The sequence below is a fragment of the Oreochromis niloticus genome, linkage group LG23 (genome assembly GCF_001858045.2).
Source record: "Oreochromis niloticus isolate F11D_XX linkage group LG23, O_niloticus_UMD_NMBU, whole genome shotgun sequence".
NCBI lineage: Eukaryota > Metazoa > Chordata > Actinopteri > Cichliformes > Cichlidae > Oreochromis > Oreochromis niloticus.
Genome location: NC_031986.2, coordinates 37,164,150 through 37,186,342, shown reverse-complemented (window position 1 = coordinate 37,186,342; position 22,193 = coordinate 37,164,150). Strand labels below are relative to the sequence as shown.

The window sequence follows — 22,193 nt, the reverse complement described above, 5'->3', positions numbered from 1 at the left end:
GCCCCCCTCCCCGCCGGCCATAGACACACCACCAGGGTTCCTTTGTGAGGACGAGTCCCAAACAGTGCTGCCTCTTTGTCTGGCATCCGAGACAAAGCAGGATGCAGATCCAGATCCAGACAGCACCTGTGGGTCTGTGTGGGAAGAAGATGTGACACAGGCCCTGAAGGAGCTGGATGAGCGCTGTGAGGAGGAAGAGGCGGACTTCTCTGGAATGTCCAGGTAGGTGTTTCAGAGTCTTTCTTTGTAATCAAACCACTGTATTAAAGATGTTGAGAAGGTCTGAGATCTGAGAAAATGCTGGATGGCTTTTGTGTCAGCTTTGCCAGTATCATGTAAATCGCCTTTTACCTGAAACCCAAAAAGCAAATATTGATCGATAAGAGACATTTAGAAATGCAAAGACATGCAGTTTTAATTTCCTTTTGTGTTTGAATAAATGCTTAACAACTGACTGATAGATTATTAAGTCATTGTACAGTTGGTTTTATTTTAATTTCACACATTCTAAAACTCTTTAATTTTTAGATGGTTTATAAGAATGACCTTTTCCACCTTTTGATAATAAATTTTGGTGAAACATTGACTGGAACTGTCCATTTAAGAAGACTGTGTCAGACAGCTCCCATTTAAAAATGTATTAAAGTAAAACAACAAGTTGACAGCTGACCTTTCATTTTAATTGGAGACTAGTTTAGGTGTGGCTGAAGAAGAGATGGACTAATCTACAGTGCGTGACTAATCTAACTTCTTTGATATGATTTAGATGGTGTGATTGGTCATTTCTTTCTTGGCTTGGCCAATCGGAACTATGAAGGTGGGCTTGCGTTGGCAGGCTTTAGTATATTCCTAACAGCCTTCACTTCAAGGTGGGCCAAATCTGATTGGAGGACAGTTGTAAAGTCAGGGCTTTAAACTGCTCTAAAGCAATATTAAGAAGCACTGCTGAACAAACTAGAAAATAGAGACTCACTCGCCTCCATGTGTAACTGTACTGAAGTTAGTTCAATTAACTGAGACACGCATGCATGGAAAGCAACTGTGTGAGTAGCTTAGACTGACTGAAAACAGCAGGACACTAACCAGTTAGTGTAGGTGTCTGTGTATGAGGATTTATGTGAGTGGGAGAGAGTAAAATGAAACAACTCAGCAACGTTTTACCTCAGTGGGTTGGGAGCTGGCTCTTCTTGCAGTACTGTGTGTGTGCGTGCGCGTGCCTGCGGGTGTGTGTGTGTGCGTGCCCGTGCTTGTGCGTGCGTGTGTGTGTGTGTGTGTGAGTCAGTATGTGTAAATGCCTAGCTTGTATAGACCTCTCTGCAGTCCTGTGTGGGATGAGTGCAGTGCGCTAGTGCTGCTAACAGTGGAGCTGCAGACGAGGGGAGAGAGTACGGGAAAGAGAAGCGGTAGTTAGGATGAGGACAGAGACCGTGTCCGTTGCAGCGCTCGGCAGCGCAGGCTTTAGATACTTATATTCTGTCTGCTTCTTCAGGCTGTTTGGTCCCACAGGCCTGTGAGTATCTGTGTGCGTCTGTGTGTGTTTGTGTGTGTGTGTGTGTGTGTGTGCGAGAGAGAGACAGACATGTTTGTGTAACGCTAAAATGCTAATCGCTGTTATTGTGAGAGCACTGCAGCAGATTTTAGCTCTCGTTGCACTGCAGCAGAATTTTCACTGAGGGAGGCAGAGATGCAGCAATGTGAGGTTGTTTACTTGCTGCGAGTGACGACATGCGCGTGTGTATGTTTACATTTGTCCTTCAGTGAAAGGGGGGGGGGGGGTATAACATGTCTGACTGCTTATTGGCCCCCGTGTGTGTTTTAGCCAAGATGAAGGTGACGCAGACGGCTTCCCAGAGATTCAGGCCTCTCCGCCCCCTTCGCCCTTCCTCTCTGCCATCCTGGCTGCATTCCAGCCAGTTGCCTATGACAATGACGAGGATGCTTGGCGTTGCCATGTCAACCAGATGTTGTCAGACACAGATGGGTCCTCGGCTGTTTATACTTTCCACGTGTTTTCCCGACTCTTTCAGGTAAATGTGTACCACATGTTTGTTTGTTTTTTAATGTTCCTGCAGTTTTGGCTGATAGGACTGCTCCCTATCTGTTGCATCTTGTTTACAAGTAAGCTTATTCCAGAATGATCTTACTTTGTTTTCTTTGTGTGTGTGTGTGTGTGTGTGTGTGTGTGTGTGTGTGTGTGTGTGTTTTTCCAGAGTATTCAGAGAAAGTTTGGCTCCATTACACATGCATCTGTTCGCTTTCTCGGGGAAAGGCTCCAACGAATGGGTAATCAGTTCCTTAGCTCCTTGGAAGTCATGACGTCTCGCTCGCAGTGTCCCACTGTGCTGCTGGATGCAGAGACGGTGAGGCTGGCCCGCATGCTTGTCTGCAGTCATTCTGATGCATCTGATAAAGCTAGACTCCAATAATGCTGTAGCAGTTACACAGCTGGATTATTTTATATAAATGGTTTATGTTGTGCTGAGTGTGTCTTGGTGTAGATATTTTTGTGTAGTTTGTGTTATGCCCAGTTTATTTATGATAAAAATGAGAAGGGAAGTCAACACAGCAGGAAATTTTTCTAACCCAATTTTTATATACAACAAGTGAAAGAAGAATAGGTACCAATTTAAAACTGGCTGCGGCTTAAATTTGTGGTAACGGCAACACAGTCAAAGCAAATGAAAACCAAGTTGTCATTCAGGAGAGACCAACTAACACTAACATGAGGCCTTGGGGCCATTATGTGTATGTAGTGGATGTTTGTGTGGCTTAATATGTGTGGTGTCCTGTGTTGTTGTAGCTGGTCTCTTGTGGACTGTTGGAGACTCTGAAGTTTAGTGTGCTGGAGTTGCAGGAACACTTGGACACGTACAACGCCAAGAGAGAGGCAGCAGAGCGTGTAAGCCATCTTTATCTTTCTCCACATCCACCATCTCTGCCTCTTTATCCTCTTTGAACCTTTTCCCACCAGACATGTTGTTTCACATCCTCTTTATTTTTAAAACTGCTCAGGAAACACGTAAAGTGGCTTTCATCTCTATGCAGTTGCACTGCAAAAGGCCAGGAGAACATAAAGACGAATAGCTGATGTTGCACACGATAAGCCCAGTCTGTCTCATCAGCAGCTGCAGACACTGAATCAGTGTTCGGTATGAGTACATTCAGCTGCCGTTAGTGTCTGCATCACCAGTGAGAAACCATGCTGAAGGGATAAAAATAGCCCTCAGCTCTCCTAAATCAGTTAAAGAAGGCCAGACGGGAGAAGCTATGAGGGGTTGGCGCTGGGAGGAAAGGGGAGGGGAAGAAAGAGATGAGATTGCAGAGAGCTCTGGGATGCAGGGGCGCTAATTGAATGAGACGGCAATGTTCCCTGGAGGGCTAGATACTCTGGATGCTCTGGAACAGGCCTTCTTTAATTCGCTAAATACAACGAACTTATTAAATCTCCTCCCTTTATTATGTACACACACAAATGTAGATGCATATGTCCATGGGGTAAAAAAAAGCTTTGTAAATGCCTCTGTTTCCAAGTTCCTCTCCTTCCTCTAAGCCTTTTATGTTTTTCTCTCCTGTTTTGTCTCCTGCCTGTTTACGCAGTGGCTCGAGAACTGCAGGAAAACATTCGGGGACAAAGACAGCAGCCAGCGACCCAATACTCATGCACAGGTAGGAATGAACACTTTTACTTTAAAATGCATGAATGTCGTTTGTCATACTTATTGACTGGTTTGACTTTTGTTGCAAGTGTTGCGTTGCAGCTGAATCGGTAACGTCCAACTGAAATTACACAGCATTACAGACATTAGAGACATTAACGAGGTGTCGTCGAGCCAGTCAAAGCGCATCCCTTTAAGAAAAACATGTTGGTTTAAAAGAAGCAACAACCTGCACCAGCTTTCCTGTGGATACAGGATAATGTTACAAGTTACTTATTAGTAAAAATGCAATGATAAATGTATTTATCAATGATACATGTACACAAAGTAGAACATTTAGCTATGAGCTAAACAGTTACTGTCAGCAATGTACTAAGGGATTTATGTACAAGCATGCTTTGGTTGCATGCGAGTAAACAACGCAAAGAGAAAAAGCGGCATCACATTTCCTTAAATGCCTTTGAGAACCATGAACATGTAAAGATGATTGAAGATTTAGCTTTTTATTCACTTATTTTATCTCCGTTAAGGAAATTCAATTTTTGGCCCGCATATCCGCTAATTATACCAGTCGTTGTTCTCACAGCGCGAAGAAAGCATACCAGCTAATCATTTTGAGTCAAATCATGATTACAAAACTTAGATTCATATCAAACCCAAGACGTTAATGTGCCGTTACGCTAATTAGGTCTTCAGCTGCAGCATATTAAAGGCATGTGAATGTATCAGTACAGTCATTTAGGTTTCAATGAGCTTTAATACCTCAATACCACAAACGGCACTTTCATTCCCCTTAAATGGCCCCGTGTCTCAGTCAGCTACCAGTGCTCAGCCTCCCAGTTCCTGCCTGATTTGCACTGGAAATCCAATTTGTGTTACGCGGCTGTGAAAATGTGCAAAATTCTTGTTACACTTCTAGTCTGAAAGGAATCATTTATTGCTAGTGTTGCATTAAAACACAGTTGCATGACATCTGCAAATTAATTTGATTGTTGAGTTTTATTTCTTCTATTACAGTGCACTCATTTAGGCCTGTCTGTGCTTTTAAAGACACTTTTGAAGGAAAGATGTTTGATGTAATCACAAGTTGTTAATGATTACCTTTAATTGTACTTATTGATAATAATTAGCTTAATGAATAATTAAGAACTTTTGTAACAGCCTCTCTATGCAGTTTATTCAAACATTTTCCAACCTTTTTGTTTATTTGGTGGAAAACTGGGATTATATTTGATAATGAAAAGTCTTTCATTTAACTAGTGCTGTAGTTTTATATATGTGGCGCCAAATCAAAACAGCAGTTGTTTTAAGGGGCTTTATATATTGCAAGGTAAACACACTCAACAATTATAGAGATAAAACCCCAACAATCAGACGGCGCCCTATGAGCAAGCACTTGACGACAGTGGGAAGGAAAAACAAAGCTATATCTTACATAACGTTTACATTACACACATGAATGATCGACGGTTCAATTTAGTGTACTCCTAATGCAGGTAAATCTAAGGTTTGCATCCTAAACAACATCCGGGATAAAATCTGTGCCAAATCAAACATGCAGGTTCATCTTCTGTGGGGACCACTTAAGATATAAGGGAACAGCCTGTCTTTTATTGTGAAAGGCAAGCAGAGGAAACAACTCTTTAAGTAACATTTCTGTACTTATGTGGCAGTGGCGCTGTCAGCTGCCAGTCAAACACAAACCCTGAGTGCATTAAGTGTTTCTAACAATTTGCCAGCAACCATTTTTACTAGCTTTGGGTGATTAACGTGTTAACAGTAGATTTAAAGGAGATGTGTAAATAATTTTTGTCTTCAGCAACAGAATTGCAACTGTGACTTCAGATGGACTTTTTAATACTTTTTTTCCCAATTCAGAAATTTAAGATTTAAGACCCAGAGTTTGTACCCTTGACGTATTTGCATGATCTCTCACTGCACGTCTTAGTCTGTAGATTTCTCTTACACCGAGCTCCTTGGACAGATCTGCGGAGCTCCCTCTGTGTTTGACACTCACACAGATGTTAACTTGGGTTAAACTGACGCTCTGTTTTTAATCAGAAGTATCCAGAGGTCTTTTACTGCCTCCTCCTTCCTCTCTGCGTAGCCACCACGGCACCGCGTCTTTTCTGCCCGTCATCGCACATGCTGTTGTTCACCTTTTCACAATAAAGGTTTCTGTTACTGCTGACGTGAGCTCACATTATCTGACCTGTGTGAAGGGAAGATGATAAAGCACTGCTCCTGCTCGTCAGGTCACTGTGTCTCAGCTGTCATGTTAAAGCTCACTAATTCTTGGTCTTTCTCTCCTTCTGTTTTGTTTGTTTGTTTGTGTGTTTGTGTGTGTGACCTGCTCACCTTCTTGCTTAGCAAATGGAAAATCTAGCAGTAAGTGGTTCTCATATTATAGACTTAAATAATGCCGCCAACCGGACAAAACACTGACATCTCATCTCTCTGTGCAGAAACAGACTGTGTTCTACCCCCACCCATTTCTCTGTCTATGTTTCTGCTTGATTGGTCATGTAACCCAGCTCAACCTCTTCATCCACCCACCCAATCATAACGCACCGTGTTATCCTGTTTGCATTTTTTTTCTGTTTGCTTGTTGCACTGATTGTGTCTGCAGATAAATTCATCTACTACGTGTATTCAGTGTAGAGTTGCCACCTGATTTCAGAGCTGCTCCATTATCAGTAGGATATGATGGCTAGAGAGTCCAGTGTTGTTAGGTTTGAATTCACTTTCATTTTGCATGATTCCATTGTTCCATTTCCATTTGTTCAAATCATATTTTCCCATGTTCTCCGAGATTAGGGGCTTAACTTTTAGTTTTCACACACCTCACTCATCAATTCTACATGCTGAGGGATCAATGAGATGATGCCCTAGGTTTTCTAATTTAAGATTTCACCACTAATTCTAGGAGTAGGGTCATTCCATGAAATATCAGTCAGTACTTCCCATCTGACCCCCTCAGAAGCAGCTGATTTCTTTTTTTTGTTTGGTATCTATAATGAAGCTGTGCAGAATTTACCTGCACGCTATGACATTTTTCAACCCGTCTCCATGTACTTCATAGTGTGCAGGTAAAATTTTGCATGCCTTCATTAAATAAGCTAAAGTTAATATAATAAAACAAAATCATCTGATTCTGCTGACTCTGGTCAGGTGGGACCAATTTTTCCAATTTGGGTTATTTTATTTGGGACGACCCTATAGTAGACTCACCATGGTCCAAACCAGATGGCCCTCCACACCAGCCCGTGTTAACTTTTTCATCTCTTCCCACGTCTCTAACCCAGGATACCCATCTGTCTAATCATGTGATCAGAGTGATTCAGTGCAGGTTAGGTCATCGCTTTGCTGAGATGTGACGGTGTGTTTTTCTGTCTTCTGTCTCTGTAGGAGCTCGAGTTATGTCGGAGGCTCTACAAATTGCACTTTCAGCTGCTGCTGCTGTTCCAGGCCTACTGCAAGCTCATCAGCAGGGTGGACACCATCAAGAGAGAGGCCGAGGTGAGAGACACAAGGTTTAGTGTGTGCCGAGTTTCAAATACATTTTAACTAAAGTCCAGCTGCAGATCAGGCATATCGATAAGCAAGCAGTGGTGGCAGTGAAAGTTTTTCGTGCGTTGTTATATTATTCATTAATTTCCACATTTATTTATTTGTGTATCTATTGTTTGGTGGGGGGTGATTCCATAGTTGGAGGAACTCGCTGCCACTATTGAGGTTCAGCAAAATTAAGAAGCTCGGGTGAAAGGTGACGTTCAAATTAAAGCTTTTCAGATTTGTTGTGTGGGTGCACTTTTATAGATGGAGAATGTAAAGACTTGCTTTTTTAATTTTAGGGTTTGTTTGCTTTTCACTTAGATTCTTGTAGTGCTGTCAGTGTTAATCTCATTAAAATGACGTTAACGCCATAACCGCATTAACGCGGCAAATCTACGTTAGAGAGTTAACGCGGATCGCCCCGTGTGAGGGGCTGCACTGCGTCAGCGCGGTTAGCTCGTTAACGTGTTAGCGCCGTGCAGCCCCTCGTACGGGGTGATCCGCGTTAACTCGCTAAAGGAGAATTGCCATGTTAATGCGGTTATGAAGTTAACGTCATTTTAATGCGATTAACGCTGATAGCGCTAGTTTCTTGTCAAATCCACAGGGAACCACTGCAAAACAGTATACCTTAAAATGATATGACGATTTTCCTTATTTCAGTGACACTAGAAAAAAAAAATACATTTAAAACTTAAAATATATATAAAGAGAGCTGGAGTCAGGAAATGCAATGAAAAATGTGCAAAACAAAGAAAGACATTTTGATTGGATAATTGTTTTCCTTTACCCACGGGATCGATAAACAGTCCATCCTTCTCTGGGCTGCACCTTAATGGCGCTTTAATTTAATTTAGACATTTAATAAAATTACATTATTTCCCATACGGAGCGCTGAGGTCAGCTAGTCCAGGTAATATTTAGTCCGGGTTCATTTCGTTCACCTCCTGAGGAAGATCTGCTTGTGTTATTTGGTGCTGTGACAATAATCCTCCTTTGTCTCCGTTTCTAAGGTTACCAACATGTCCGAAGAGCTCACTATCTTAGAGAGCTGCCTGAAGGAGGCGGAAACAGGAAATGATGGTCAGGAGGATGTGTGCATGTCAGACAATGCCCAGACGAACACAGAGACAGCCATACAGTCGCTGATTGAAACCCTGAGAGCCAGAGACTTCAGCTCTGCTCTCACACAGGTCAAAATCTTCAGGTAAGATAAACACTACAGTTACACAAAACAGTGGCTTTAATTGCTGACATAACAAGGCAATACAGTGATTAAGCCACCTGTCTAAAAGGCCCAGTCAAACATTATTTAACAAGTAAAAAGTTGTTATTTTTAATGCACTCTGATTCCTGGCTGTTTCATTAGAGTCTCGTGCTTCATGTCATTGCGCTTAAGGGCTCGAGCTACTAATTGATCCTCACAGGTTCACTCAGACACAGCATCCGTTCAGTTTGGTTACTACAACATGGAAGACAGATGGGAGTTTGCTCCAGAAAAACATTTTTTGTTAACATAATAAGGATGTTCTTTGGAACAGTCACATATTTTAATATTGTGATTTTTGGATCCCATAATGCTGCAGATTAAGTTCAGACTATGACATCCAGCATGATCATTTGAAGTAAGAAGCCCAGATATAAGATAAAATGAGGTTAAAATGCACTCCTGTTTCTATCGCATATCATTACTGAAATGTTCAGAGACAGAAGCTCCTTTGACTTGGCAGGCCTGCTTGCGATGCTTCTTGGCAGTTATTTTGAAGATCCCATCTAAATGATGAGATGGGATGTTCACCGGGATATAAAAGAAGTACGTGTAGACTCACCAGTCACACAGTTAAAACAGTCGTGAAACCCCTCTTGTGTACATGTGTCGTGTTTGCTGTCTCAGCTGCTGATTGGCTCGTTGACTGGTGATGAGGCATGCTTCAGAGTTTGTGAAGATGAGGGACTGTGCATAAAAATGACTGTTACACCCCCTTGAAATAAAGTTGCTGACAAAAACTGTGCAATGGTACACACCTGTAGCATTACCTAAACAATGAGTGCCTAGAATTTAATACTGTGCTCTTTCTAAAGCTCACTGAACTACTGCCCAACATTGCCCAAAGTGCATTTGTTCACAGACCTGAACATGTTTTCAGAGGAGCCAACAAACAAACCAAAGCACCTCAGGAAAACTTTTTATCCAGCAGCTAAGAATGTGTTCTGTACAGTCCCCTTTTCTTCACATCTCTTCTTCATCTCCAGATCTCTGTGGCCCAACGACATCTTCGGCAACGAGACGGACGACGCGGTCCAGACTCTTCTACACATTTACTTCCGTCACCAGACGCTGGGTCAGACAGGCTGCTTGGCGGTCGTAGGCCCCAGCAGAGACCTGTCTCAGGCTAGCAGCCGCCTCATGGAGCTCAACCTGCAGATCCGTGAGGCTCTGAGTCAGGCGCAGACCTGCCAGACCCACACCAACATAGTCAGCACCGGACTGTAAGCCTGAGGCACTGCAGGCTGGACTAGACTGGACAAAAACACCCCTCTCCTCTACACCTCCCCTCAGCTGGAGTGTAGACGGTGAGGGGCGGAGGACAAGAGAGACTCCACCTATAAAGGGCTAAAGGATGCGTGGGAATAACTGTGACTCTTAATATATATTATTACATGTATGAATGCTTAAAGCTAATATCTTTTCCCAGACTAAGCCAACTCGCAAAATTCAGTTGCAATAAGTCATGTGGTGGCGTGCCTGGGAAAGAATAAGAGAGGGCGCTGTGGGATGAGAACTTTTTCGTTGTTGTTGTTGTTCTTTGTTTTTCTCTTTTCGCTGGATCTGATCCGAGGGGCCCCGTCTTACCGAACGGAGGCGCTCCTCGGGGTCTGGACTGGGAGTCGGCGTCGCAGCCTGGGAGGCAGTCCAGAGGAGGTGTCATATGTGTGAGGACGCACCATCAAGATTCATAAGCAAACTCAGAAAGTCTTTAAGAAACGGAAAAGTTTTCAAACGCATGCTTGAAAGAGAAAAAGCACTGCAAGAATATTTTTTTGAGAAATGTATTTTTTATTAGAGCTAACATCCTAGGTTGTAAATGTTAGGATATTTAACATGTTAACCCTGTGGGAGACGTTTACCTTCAGGGAGTGTACAAAGAGAAATATATCTGTTTATTGATCTGCTCTGAGAGGGGAGTCCCGTTCAACAGGTCTTCACGCAAAACTCACTCTTTAACCAAATAAGTAGATGCCTTTAGAGACTCTTGACTGTGTGATTATATATTGGATATTCTGGTATACGCTCACACACAAAAATGCATATAATTGCACACAAGTGCGGACTGGCTACAGCTCATTATGGAAACATAACTTATTTTACTCTGTATATATTTTAGAAAATGTATAGTGTAAAACCAGTATTTTTTTTTCCCTTGTACTTTTGTGTAATGCACTGTTCATCCGATTAGGATGTCTGTATAAAGCTAATGTGATGAGAAAGCCAGAAACAGGTTTGAGTCATTAATGGTCCGCTCCACCTTTAGTCATCCAATCATACAAATTTCCCAAAGGCTGCCTTGGTTGATGGTTGTGGTTTCAAAAGAGGGAAGCGGTGCTCGTTTGGGACAAGCCACCCGTCTGCCTTTGGCGGTGATGGCATGGGAGATCAAAACAAGCCATCTCCTCTGCTGGACCCCACCAACCCGGCCAAGCCCCACATCCATATGCATTCCTTGTCTCCACTGTGATCTTTTTGTTAGCAGCGTAGGCTCTGCTTAAAGCTTTACGAGGGAGGAGGTGAGGTTTGAATCTGTCCATGTAGGTTGATCATGTTGCAAAGCGGCGCTCATCCACTGCTGCGTTTTGATCCTGTTTATTTATTTTCTGAGGGGAAGCGGGTGTCTGTACTCTCACAATGCCCCTACTTGCTGCTGTGACTGCAGGACATGAACCGTTATCTGAATGCTTCTTGGACAGCTTGTCATGGCACATTGTAACAGTCACTGTACTCATTCCTCAGAGCTTCTCTTTTTCTCCTCCTGCTTGTCTGGTACATATGAATGCTGTTCTTATTTAATGATTATTTACCTGGAAGATATTTTAATGTAGAGCTGCATTATACATTTTTTCCTTGTTCACTCATACCAGCCTTTTCTGGATCAATAAAAACCTTACAGAATGATCTTGATCTTCAGTTATTAAAATTGTGAAAGCACCATCTCGTTTTTTTTTTTTTGTTTTTTTTTCTTGGACTCTGCCAGACTCACTGTAAGATGTCGCTGTAAGTTTAAAATATATACTAATTTATCTTAAAATACTCTAAAACAGGCTCCTTTAGTTCCCTTTTAACATCCTCTCACCTAAAAGTCCACTTTCTTTTGATTGGCTGCTCCTCACCTGGCCCCCACCCCAACCGGTCGCAGCAGATGGCCCCGCCAGAAGTTTCTTCCTGTTAAAAGGGAGTTTTTCCTACCCACTGTCGCCAAAGTGCTTGCTCTTAGGGGGTCATATGATTGTTGGGTTTTTCTTTGTATCCATTATTGTAGGATCCACTGTACAATATAAAGCGCCTTGAGGCGACTGTTGTTGTGAGTTGGCGCTGTATAAATAAAATTGAATTGAAATTCTGTGAACAAAATCTGCCACATGGGCACGCCCCCATCTGCTTACCAGTGTGGAGGTTTTAAAAAAATATGTAGTTGATTTGAAATGCCACATTCCCAAATCCACAGGGGCGTCTGTGGCTCAGGAGGTAGAGTGTGGGAAGGTTGATGGTTCTCCTGTCCCAGTATCTTTGGGGCAGATACTGAAACCCAGATTCCCTGTGGTGCAAGTGAGTATTAGAAAGCACTCAAGACATTGGATAAAGTGGTGAATGTTTTGTAGTAAAAATCCCTGTACATATGAACTCTGACACAGGATAGAGAAGGAAAATTGTGTTGGAAACCTAACACCTGAGCTTTTGGCTCAAATGGTAGGAAAAACAAAACCATTTAAATCAGACTCATGCTCTTAGGCTCTGTATGCTCTCGTCACTCAAAGTCATAGCGATACCAGCCCCTCCGAGCCTGGACCCGCAGGAGGCCTCTCCTCATGCATCATCTGTCTGGACACCTGGTGACAAGATGCAAGTGTAGTTCATTCATTGCCAGTGAACAGACAATCTTGCCTCCAGCATGCTCCAAACACTTGCTTAAACCACACCGAGCAGATCCAGTAGTGCAAGCAAGCAGATAGGATACACTGATATTTAGACCAGATGATTTTATTTTTTTAAGCCAAGTGTTTAGTCTTCGACCCACCAGTTTCAGTGTCTTTGGTGCCACAACAACCTAGTTTCCAATAATTTAACATCAGTCTTAGTTTATTGCACATGTTCAGTTTTATGTCGGCCTGATTTTAGGCAGCAGGATTCTCCAAGGTGCTGCAGTTGAGTTGAGATCAGTGTGAAAGTTTAAGTGAGCATGCTTACAGACAGAATGCAAGCTAGCTGTTTATTACATCGTAAAGCACATGTGGTGCTTCAGTTTCATCAACACAAAGAGAACTGGTGTGAAATAAAGTACAGAAACATCAAATATACATTTTGCATCCAAGATGCCATCATTGCACCAGCAGTGGCTCAAGATGCCCCCCCGTACAAGTTGTGCCAGCATGTTGAGGACAGTTGAGACGCTCCTTAGATGATGTACTTGAAGCTGAATGTGCTGTCGCAAGAGAGCCGCTTGCCTTTGCATCTGCCGCACAAATCCTGTCTGTGGGGTCGTTTGGGATCGACGTGTCGTTGTGTCACTGCACAGCAACAGCGCGCTTTGTTGCAAGTCTGAGGAGAGAGAAAGCGTTAAGTGGAGACTAGCAAGCCATTTAAAATCCACAGACAGATTAGGACTTACATGACACGTGATGTCCTCAACACGGTATGGGTTGTATTCCTTTTGGCATTTTCTACAGAACTGTTTGAAGTAAACCTGGAAGATGAGCAGAGGACTCAGATACTTTCTAGCCAGCAGGTCTCTGAAAGCCAATCATTGCTGCACTGAGGACTTTCTATGGCTGACTCTTGATAAAGCACATTTCATCTTTGGAGGACCTTAAACGGAGCTGCTCACCTTGTTGGTGCCCTGAACACACCACACATAGGCACTCTCCCATCGCAGATTGCAGTCTCTGCAGTGATAATATCCATATTTCTGTTCCAGAAACTGAAGGACAAAAACCAAAGTTAGTTCACTGAAATCATTAGAAGGAATCCATCCAAAAAAAATAAACAATCCACATACGTTGGTCGAGAGGAGAACAAGCCAAGTAGCCATGATCATGACACTTGCTAAGGGGGGCTAAACAAATATACTTTGTTAATTAGCATATCAACTGAAATAGATTAAACTTTATAGGTGGCACACTGACAAAATTCGAAGCAGATTTTTTGGATAATGTTCTAAACAGAAACTTGCCAAGATTTAGTTTTGTTTGAAGACTGGTCTCTGATAGATGCTGCCTTCAAGTCTGGTTAAACCAGGGCTAAAGAGCTGCTCAACTTGGGAACAACTTTAAGGCCTTTAAGGCTTGGGCAATACCCAAACAGTATCCAAGAAGTGGAACAAATTTAAGACTAGTTTGTAAGGACAGCAAGTGAGAATTTTAGTGCCATTTTCGCACTTTTTTGGGACGGTACTGCGGCTTTCAAACTGGACGTTCAGTTCTGAAAGAAAAAAAATGCGCCAACCCATGTCCTTGAAGGATCCATTTAATAAATAAGGCAATTTCCAAGCAGTTGAGGCGCAAGAGTTCTTGGAAAAACTGCCAAGTATAAACCTCTCGGTGTGTGATTAACTCACCTGGAACCGCACACGCGCTTTGCCCTTGGTGTCCTCCGCAGTTGGCTGCGCATCCTCACTCCTGGCCTGCTGTTTGGGCTTGGGCTTTTTGCTCTGCTCTGGTTGCTTTGCGGTCTTTTCATCCTCTCCAGCCTGGCTGTCTTCGTCCTTCCCCTCGGTGTCCTTGGAGGGCTCGGGCGGCTCACCCGGGGGCTCACCGGTCTGCACCGTCTCACTGGAGGTTTCCTTATTGTTGTTATTTTCATCGACCAGGAAGGAGGTGACGCTCCTGTATGCTATCGGGGAGTAGACGGCGAGGGTGCGGGGGTAACGCACACCGCCCGTCGCTTTGGGGCTGCCGGGCGTCGCTGGCTCCTGCTTCCTTTTGCGCTGGAAGTCCCGCTTCATAGCCAGAAGGGTGCGCGGGCCAATGGAGCACTGCACCGAAGCGTCCTTCTTCGGGTTGACCTGCACTGCCACATCCTTGGTGTTCGCCTTCCTGAGCCTCGGGGTGAGTTTGGGGTTGATTTGGGACAAGATGGACTTCAGCTGTGCGCGCTGGTGGTTGTTGAAGGCATCAGAAGAGTCTCCATAGTGGGAGAAGTAACTTTTATATTTCCACCCCGCGTCTTTAGGCCGGGAGTATCTGCCCATGTAAGGATTGTAAGAAGAATAGAAGTAGGTATCCACTGGCTCGTCACCATATGTTGCCATGTTTGTTCAACCGGCCGAGGCTTTGCTGTAACTAGTTAAATAGAGTGGAGCTCTCCATTAGACCTAATTAAGATCAGGTGTAGGATGTCTCATTACAAGGAAGGGGGGAAAAGCAGACACGTGACAGAGGTGTGCCTGTTTTGTGTTTATACGTCTTTAATTGGCACAGTTTTTACAGTACAATTAAGATCAGACTGTAGAGCACAGGTAAGCTAAAGTTTTGGCACAGGCTTGTTGGGAAATCTGCACATGAATCAGTCTGATATGTTTTTAAAATGGCTTTTAGTCTCTCTTACACACACACACACACACACACACACACACACACACACTTAAAGCACTGAAACGAAACACTGTCCTGCTTCACTAATGCAACTTTGAAGTCATGTTTCTTTTGGGTTTTTTTATATCACGAAATGAGACATCAGTGGTTAGGATGAACGAGTTAAGCTCAGGACATAAAGCACCCTTTTAGCAATCATGTTAACATTTTAACAGGATGAAAATGTCTTTTTATGAATAACAGCGATGAAATGATAAATCCATCTGAACGCCTCTCCTTCCCTGCGTCATAGTATGTATGGAAGGTCATAACTGCCAAAATTAAAAATAAGGAAATTAGTCAATAAATGACTCAGTAATTAGATTATATGCTTTATCAGCGGTTGAAGTTTCCAGATTTATATAACAACATAGTGTAGTGGTTAACACATTCACCTTACATGTGCAAGATCACCATTTTGAGACTAGGAGAACGCACCCCTAGCCCTACATTTTTCCAAGGCGAGGTCACAAGCTATTGTATTCCCGGTGCTATTCCAAAGCCTGGATAAATGGGAGGGCTGAGGGAGGGTGACCCATTTAGAAAAAGGAAAGCTTATGTGTGAAGGCTAGCTACGCAGGTACTTTTTAAAACAAGATTTTTCTGAGTTTGTCTTAAAAAAATGTCTCCTTCCACATGAAAATGCAAAAACAATCTCGAGTGCAGTCAAGAGCATGCTAAAGCAACAGGTGGCGATATAACACCAACCTTCAAAAAATGTTGGCCAATCAAAAGCTCATAAACAATAACACGGCACAGAGTCTGCGAGGAGCTAACGGTGCGCATCCCTGCTAATCTTAAGCAAGAAACGAATAAAACACCCAAATTTCAATCAACCAATTTAAATCATACACATGTATCAAAGATGGACGTAACCTCCGGGTCTAACAATAAAGCCAATGCAGAAGTGCCAAAATATCTGTATCCTACTTGAAGGCCACCAGATGGCGATAGCTGTGGTTTCGAAAAGTCACTTAATTTTATAGAGTTCTGTGGGAAAATGACTTTCTGATTTTCCTGCTGAGTTTATGGTCTCAGTCACTCATTTTGGGTCATGCTAAAAAATAAAAACCAAAGTCTGTTTTATAAGCAAAACAGAATGGAAGGATATCTGTGGTATGTAGCCACAAGTCAGCCAATGAGCATGCGGTTTCACAGTCAGACCCGTTATCTCATCATATCTGGATTTTTGCAATTAAGCTGGCGATTGCGGAACCACATCCTCAGGCTTCAAAATGAGACTTCAGAAACCAACAGGTGATGTCTGTTGGTAATGGCCTCAAGTGGCCATTAAAGGAACTGTATTAGATAAAAGTTCATTTGGCTAAAAATACAGTCAAATAATAGATAAATAATAAAAATTATCATTAAATAAATATAAAATAAAAGTCAAAATGAATGAAAGTAATAAAATGTGGTAACTATAATACTAAGTGACATATTGAGAACAAAAACAAATATTTATTTTATAACTGTATTGATTTCTATGTTTAAGTATTAATTCAATTCCTATTGAATTACTGAGTCATATCTATATGTTTTGTCGTTTTTTCTTTCTTTTTTTCAAGTTGGCAGTTTTGGCCCTCCATAGTGGAGCAGCGGGGGGGGGGGGGGGGGATAATTATTATTTTTATGCGGATTACACTGGAGTTGGATCAGGAGGACAAGGATCCAGCATGATGGTGTTTGGGTCGCTCACTGTCACCGCACCATATGACGGTTCAAAGTCCTCGTCTTCAAACCTTTGATAATTTATGTCCGTGTCCTCACCGTCCACCATGGGATCTGGTTTATGGAGGACCTCCCTCCTGTACATCCTGTAGGCCAGGATGAAAATCCCAGCCTCGGCTGCTTGGAACAGGGCGTAGAGCAGGGGAAACATGTACATCCCCCCCATCAGCTGAGGAGGGAAGGCCAGCTTCAGGATAGCCGTACACAGCTGCACATTCTGGCAGCCCGTCTCCAGAGACACGGCCCTGCGACTGTTGGGGGGCAATTCAAAAAGCACTGCCAGCCCGTAACCTGCAGCGTAACCGCACAGAGGCATCAGCACAGCCACCACGTAGACAGAAGGCGGGATGGTGGAGAGCAGCTCTGGCCCCAGCATTGCTCCAGTCAGGATGAAGAGTAACACGAGGGTGAACAACAAAGACCACAGAGAAGCCTGCAAACACAACAATTCAGCGTGAGAATATTTTTTTTAAAATATGGCGGCAACTTTCTACAAGACATGATTTTTAAAAACCAAATATTTTCGGGTTTTTTCTTCATTTGAACCATAAAGGCAATATCCAACCTGCGCAACCAATAATGACTAATAACAGCACATTTTTATGTTGTTTTATATCGTATTTATTTATTGTAAACTCCTTTTAAAAAAAAACGTTGTACATATAATAAAAGTTTAAGATAGACTGCTTTCTTTGCACTAAGGGGACAGCATATAATTTCGTTATGCTTGTGGTGCCCAACATAACTGTATACTCTAACTGATGAGGCCCTCATGTGTCGCTTTTATCAGAAAGCACAGGGAGGAGCTCTTCCTGATATAGTGCCTCTGATGTCACTCTTCCAGCGGTCAGCCACCCCACTACTAATAACTGAGACCAAGAAATACGCAATGCGCTTTTGCGCAAAGGTGGCACCTAACCAAAAGTACTTCGGCTGGAACGAAATGATCGAACGGATGTATAAAAGTTAATTGTTGTCAGATTACCTTTAAAACAATATCCGCCACTCGCGTGTAGCGGTACCTAAGCATAACTCCAAACCCAATGGGGATGAGGGTGCTGCAAAGTGTCAGTATGATGGCCCCAAAGGGCAGGAGGTTAACCACAGGGGTGTTGATCCAGGCTCGACTGTAGATCCAGAGGCAGAGCGGCATCAAAACGAGCGCCAGCAGAGTGGAGGATATGGTCATGATGATGCTGGGAGGAGTAGAGAAAAGAAGGAGTATGGTGGACGTGCAGCACGTACAGTGTTGGATCGTTTGAGGAAAATGTAGCAATGACTTAAAAAAAAAGCATGCAGAACTTAAAAGTTATTCTTAAGTGTTGTTATTTCGGTGCGTAAATGTCAGAATTTGCGCACAAAACACTGTTCACACCAAAACCCACTTCAAGTCATGCTTAGGTGAGTAAGGGGATCTACCTTAGGTTCATCTCTCCGTGCACAAGTAGAGACATAATATTTGACAAGTTTCCTCCAGGACAGCAGCCACAGAGGAGCACGGCCATCGCCGCCACATCATCCAAAGAAAAGGCTAGCGCCAAAAGAAAAGCCACTAGTGGCATGATAACAAACTGACACACCAGAGCCAGCAGCACCCCGATGGGTCGGCGGATATGTTGTCCGAGCTGGCTGATCTCCACCGTGCAGCCCAGCCCCAACATAGTGAAGCAAAGTACCAGTCCGACGAACACATTGATGCCGTGACTGAGCGGGGAGTCCCAGAAGGCAGGCATCAGGTGAGAGGTTTCCGTCGGGAGAACGGCCATAAACTCGGCTACAGTCCTGTAACCGCTGCCTTGGAGAAACACGGCACGACCGAACGCTCCTAATCCCTTCATGACACCCTCCTCCTGAGAATCCACTTGCTTTAAAGTAATAAAGTCCGCCGAACCAGCACTTTGCGCACTTCCACCCGGCAGACTGGAGTTCTCCATGGCGCAAAAGGAGATCAGAAAATCTCAATCGTCGCCTTGTGCCTGTATTGGCTCGTGCGTAAACGATTCCTCTAGTGACGCACTGTCACTAATAAGAAACTGCGGAAGGTTCAGCAGTCGGGGTATGTGATGGTGCCATGGTACTGATAGTCTAATGAGTCTGAGTGGTGCCACGGATTCTTTCTGGGCTAAACTGCTGGAGGAAAGACAGCACAGGGTCGTAAGCTTCAGCAAGAGTGGCTGGACCAATCAATAACTACCTCCATTGCCATTTGCACTGATCTCTGCGCTGTATAGGAAGAAAGACCCCGCAAATTTCAATCTTATTATTACACACTGACAGTTTGCCATCCTGAAAAATGAGACTCTGTTGAGTGGTTGCTGTTTCGTCTCTCGCAAGTTCTGCAGAAGGATGGAAAAGATCCTTTACATTTATGGGAAATGTAAGTTGCGGTAAGTCGGTTGCTTGTTAAGGTTGAGTAAGCAGAGACTGTGTTGATCTTTAAATTAGTGCAGCAAACTGTGAAAATCCGCCCGCCCTTTCCCCCCCACCTTTTTTTTTGGTCATGCTGGTCGCATTACGCACGAGTCCTCACCTCAAACGTTACCTTGCGCAGAACTCTTTTGGTTCAGTAGATTATTATTATTAAAATCAGACTTCAGCGTTTAACCTCACACAGGAACTTGGGAACTCTGATTAGTGTTTTATAAATACCAACATGAGAGCTTTTATATATGATTGAATTTGTATATATATTGGTCAGATCAGCTGGAATTTAAATAATTCAGTTGCTCCGAAAAGTACTCCTGGTGGAGTCTGATCTATTTCTTACATGATTAAAGCGGGCTCAAGCTCACTCCAACATATATTTTCATTCTTGAATTCAAATAAGGTAGATATGTGTGATTCATAAACATTAAGAAACATTTTGCTGTGGCGCATTGAGCTTAAAATGCATGATGCCACGGAGCAAACCACACAGTTCCCACACCTCAACCTACAGGACTGAAAAGATTCCCTGGGTGCCAGAAAGCAAAGGACACACCCAGAGGTCCTTGGTCTTTAATGAGTAGAGCAGTTACACAATATTACAGCTAATAGGATGAATATTGTTGCTGAATCTGCTTTTTATAAGTCTGAAGCCTATATTTATTATTAAATTTCAATTCCTGTAATCCATATTATTTTTTATGTTGAAATCTTTTATCCATCAATATGACAAAGAAAACCTTTGTCTTTTAACAGAAATCCTAAATATCAGTGAGGTAAAACTTGTACATGGTAAATGGGTGATCGTTGCGTATTTTAAACCTTTGTTGTGTAGACAGCACAGGCAGCACTGGTGAAATATTGTGGTCTGCTGCTGTGACAGTGTGTTCTCCACAATAATGGTTTATCATATTCAGCATCACTCATATGAACTGTCTTTGTTCTGTGTGTCTGCAGCACACAGGAAATGATCCTGAGTGAATCTAGCACACGAAGATGAGCGTCTGGAAAAAATAAATTCACTCTTCGGAGCTGAAGAGGGGACAGAACAGTTGGTGACTCAGGCTTTCAATCTCCTCCCCTTCCCAGAGAAACACACCATGTCCCCTCCTTAGCAGCAGCGGGTGACTCCAGGTACGTAACGCTGTCTCTGTGCAGAATACATAATGTGTCCCCAGCAGCAGCTGGACATAGTGTATAAGACTAAAACAAAAGTACAGTACAAAATGAATAAATACTATAATTGATTGCAGCTGACAAGAGCAAGGAACAGTGCAAGCAAATTGGTTTTTTGGGGGGGGTTTTAAAGAAAATATAAATGTTATAGTAAAGTGAGAGCACACAGAGACAGATTTACATACCCAGAAATAATTCTGACACAATATATGAGTGTACTCTGTGTAAACCTATTAAAACCATGGAGAAAAAAAAGAGCCTGTATGAATGAGGCAAGTTGTATAAAGTGCATAGATTGCTCAGATATTAAAGCGCTATATAAGATGCTTTTTTATGGCAGTTTTAAGTAAAAATCTAAATAAATAACATAAAAATATTCCCTTATGTACCTTCTTCTGGGCCTTGGTGCACACCCTCAGTTCATCCTCTGAAAAACATTACCTGATCTCAATTCCGAGCCCCTTAGTACCAGCTAAGTATCGTTTAAACACCACAGCCTACCTGAGCACTGTTACTGACCACAGTGAACCATCTTCAGATGGCTGCTCCCCGCCGGATAACATGCCATATCGCAGAAGTGGTTTCTTGAACATGACGATGAGTTCACTGCCTCCACAGTCACTTTATTTATTTTCTAGATACTCTAAAGTGTCTGCTCAGTATACATGTGGTTTAAGAAACTGCTCTTGGTCGGGTCTTAGACTCCACCTCCCTGGGAACTCCCAGGCCCTCCAAAGTGTGGAGGCCTATCTCCCCTCACCACACTCCCTGCCGGTAACTGATGCCCTCAGGGGTTGGTGCATTGGTGGTTCTTGGTGTCCGGGGCTGGGCGCTCAGGTATGCACCAGCTCACTCCCGGTGGCTACTTGGCGGGGCCTGGTGCCTGTCGCTCGGTCAGGCCTCTTCCGGGGCAAAGGGGGCCTCGGGGCCTGCAACTCGGTTCACTCTGGCACAGCTGGCTGCCGGCAGAGCCGGCGGGCACGCCGGTGCGGCCCCCTCTGGCTTCTGCTCCCTGGCTACTGGGTGACCCCTCGTCTGGGGATCTCCTCAGCCCTTCCCAGGAGGGTGGCACGGATGCCCCTCCGGTGGTACTCCTTGGGCTCTCGCACTCTGGGGCCTCTGGATGTCTGGAGCCTGGATCTCCTCCATGCCTGCTTCATGCCCTGGGGGACGGGGCTATGGCCCTCCACACCCTCTAGCAGACCGTTACATGGGGAAACCTTTTGTATACAAGCGCGCTGATCCACACAGGTGTGCACACGGGTGTTCACTGTTCGTAGACATAAACTACACCTTTCTTAGCTGCTACTTCAAAGCACATTGTGCGCTGTCTGTCCTGCGTGCTGCACAACAACTTTCAATATTTAGTACTTACTGCTGTTCACACTTAGCTAGATTAACGTGATGGTGTTGTGTTTAGTATGTTGCTTTGTTTTTTTTGCTTGTTTTCTCTTCTTTTTCTCTCAACAGGTGATCCAGGAGATTTTTTTTTTCTTTGTCTTTGTAAGTGCCCTTTCTCACTGTCCCTTTTCCCTTCTGTTTTTCTTTTCCTTCCTCTCTTTCTTTCTCCCTTTCCTATCCCCCCGTCATGTCTGTCCCATCTGTAACAACTGAAAATAAAGTAAATAATAACAACAAAGTTTGATCAAATGGACCAATACGGCAATGCCATGATGATCCATTTGGCAAAATAAATCCATTTGGTATCCTTGTTGGTCTTCAGACAACAATTCTGACGGCTAAAGAACCAAATGGGACAGGCAAAAAAAAAAAAGAAAAAGAAACTGCTCTTAAATCTGTACGAACTCA

The 22,193-nt window shown here is 43.4% G+C and overlaps 3 protein-coding genes and 1 long non-coding RNA gene across 4 annotated transcripts in view; 2 read left to right on the top strand and 2 right to left on the bottom strand.

The window, feature by feature from the left end:
• fryl (furry homolog, like) overlaps positions 1–11,382 on the top strand; it is a 59,987-nt gene extending 48,605 nt beyond the window's left edge. Inside the window, 8 exon segments of the mRNA XM_019351469.2 lie at positions 1–222; positions 1,820–2,027; positions 2,211–2,360; positions 2,801–2,899; positions 3,598–3,666; positions 7,065–7,175; positions 8,225–8,418; positions 9,465–11,382. Coding sequence (XP_019207014.1) covers positions 1–222; positions 1,820–2,027; positions 2,211–2,360; positions 2,801–2,899; positions 3,598–3,666; positions 7,065–7,175; positions 8,225–8,418; positions 9,465–9,705 — 1,294 coding nt within the window. The 3' untranslated portion in view covers positions 9,706–11,382.
• Positions 11,383–12,588: 1,206 nt separating this feature from the next.
• On the bottom strand, positions 12,589–14,772 carry zar1 (zygote arrest 1). Its single transcript, XM_003439941.5, has 4 exons — positions 14,039–14,772; positions 13,310–13,402; positions 13,094–13,168; positions 12,589–13,023 (listed from the first exon to the last, which is right to left on the bottom strand). Exons 1-4 carry the CDS (start codon positions 14,729–14,731, stop codon positions 12,880–12,882), a joined length of 1,005 nt encoding a protein of 334 aa, XP_003439989.1. The 5' UTR covers positions 14,732–14,772; the 3' UTR covers positions 12,589–12,879.
• Positions 14,773–14,931: 159 nt separating this feature from the next.
• slc10a4 (solute carrier family 10 member 4) lies at positions 14,932–19,170 on the bottom strand. Its single transcript, XM_019351877.2, has 3 exons — positions 18,204–19,170; positions 17,770–17,980; positions 14,932–17,217 (listed from the first exon to the last, which is right to left on the bottom strand). Exons 1-3 carry the CDS (start codon positions 18,716–18,718, stop codon positions 16,693–16,695), a joined length of 1,251 nt encoding a protein of 416 aa, XP_019207422.1. The 5' UTR covers positions 18,719–19,170; the 3' UTR covers positions 14,932–16,692.
• LOC109197009 (uncharacterized) lies at positions 17,129–20,422 on the top strand. Its single transcript, XR_002058336.2, has 2 exons — positions 17,129–17,238; positions 20,166–20,422. It is a non-coding gene; the product is annotated as an uncharacterized LOC109197009 (long non-coding RNA).
• Positions 20,423–22,193: the final 1,771 nt, after the last annotated feature.

Excerpts from the sequence above, each read along its gene's own strand:
- zar1 (XM_003439941.5), bottom strand. The coding sequence starts at position 14,731 with ATGGCAACATATGGTGACGAGCCAGTGGATACCTACTTCTATTCTTCT. Across the intron at positions 13,403-14,038 it reads AAGCGCGTGTGCGGTTCCAG|TTTCTGGAACAGAAATATGG; the intron begins GTGAGTTAATCA and ends TTTGTCCTTCAG. Across the intron at positions 13,169-13,309 it reads GTGTTCAGGGCACCAACAAG|GTTTACTTCAAACAGTTCTG; the intron begins GTGAGCAGCTCC and ends CTCATCTTCCAG.
- slc10a4 (XM_019351877.2), bottom strand. The coding sequence starts at position 18,718 with ATGGAGAACTCCAGTCTGCCGGGTGGAAGTGCGCAAAGTGCTGGTTCG. Across the intron at positions 17,981-18,203 it reads CACGGAGAGATGAACCTAAG|CATCATCATGACCATATCCT; the intron begins GTAGATCCCCTT and ends TACTCCTCCCAG. Across the intron at positions 17,218-17,769 it reads TGGCGGATATTGTTTTAAAG|GCTTCTCTGTGGTCTTTGTT; the intron begins GTAATCTGACAA and ends TTGTGTTTGCAG.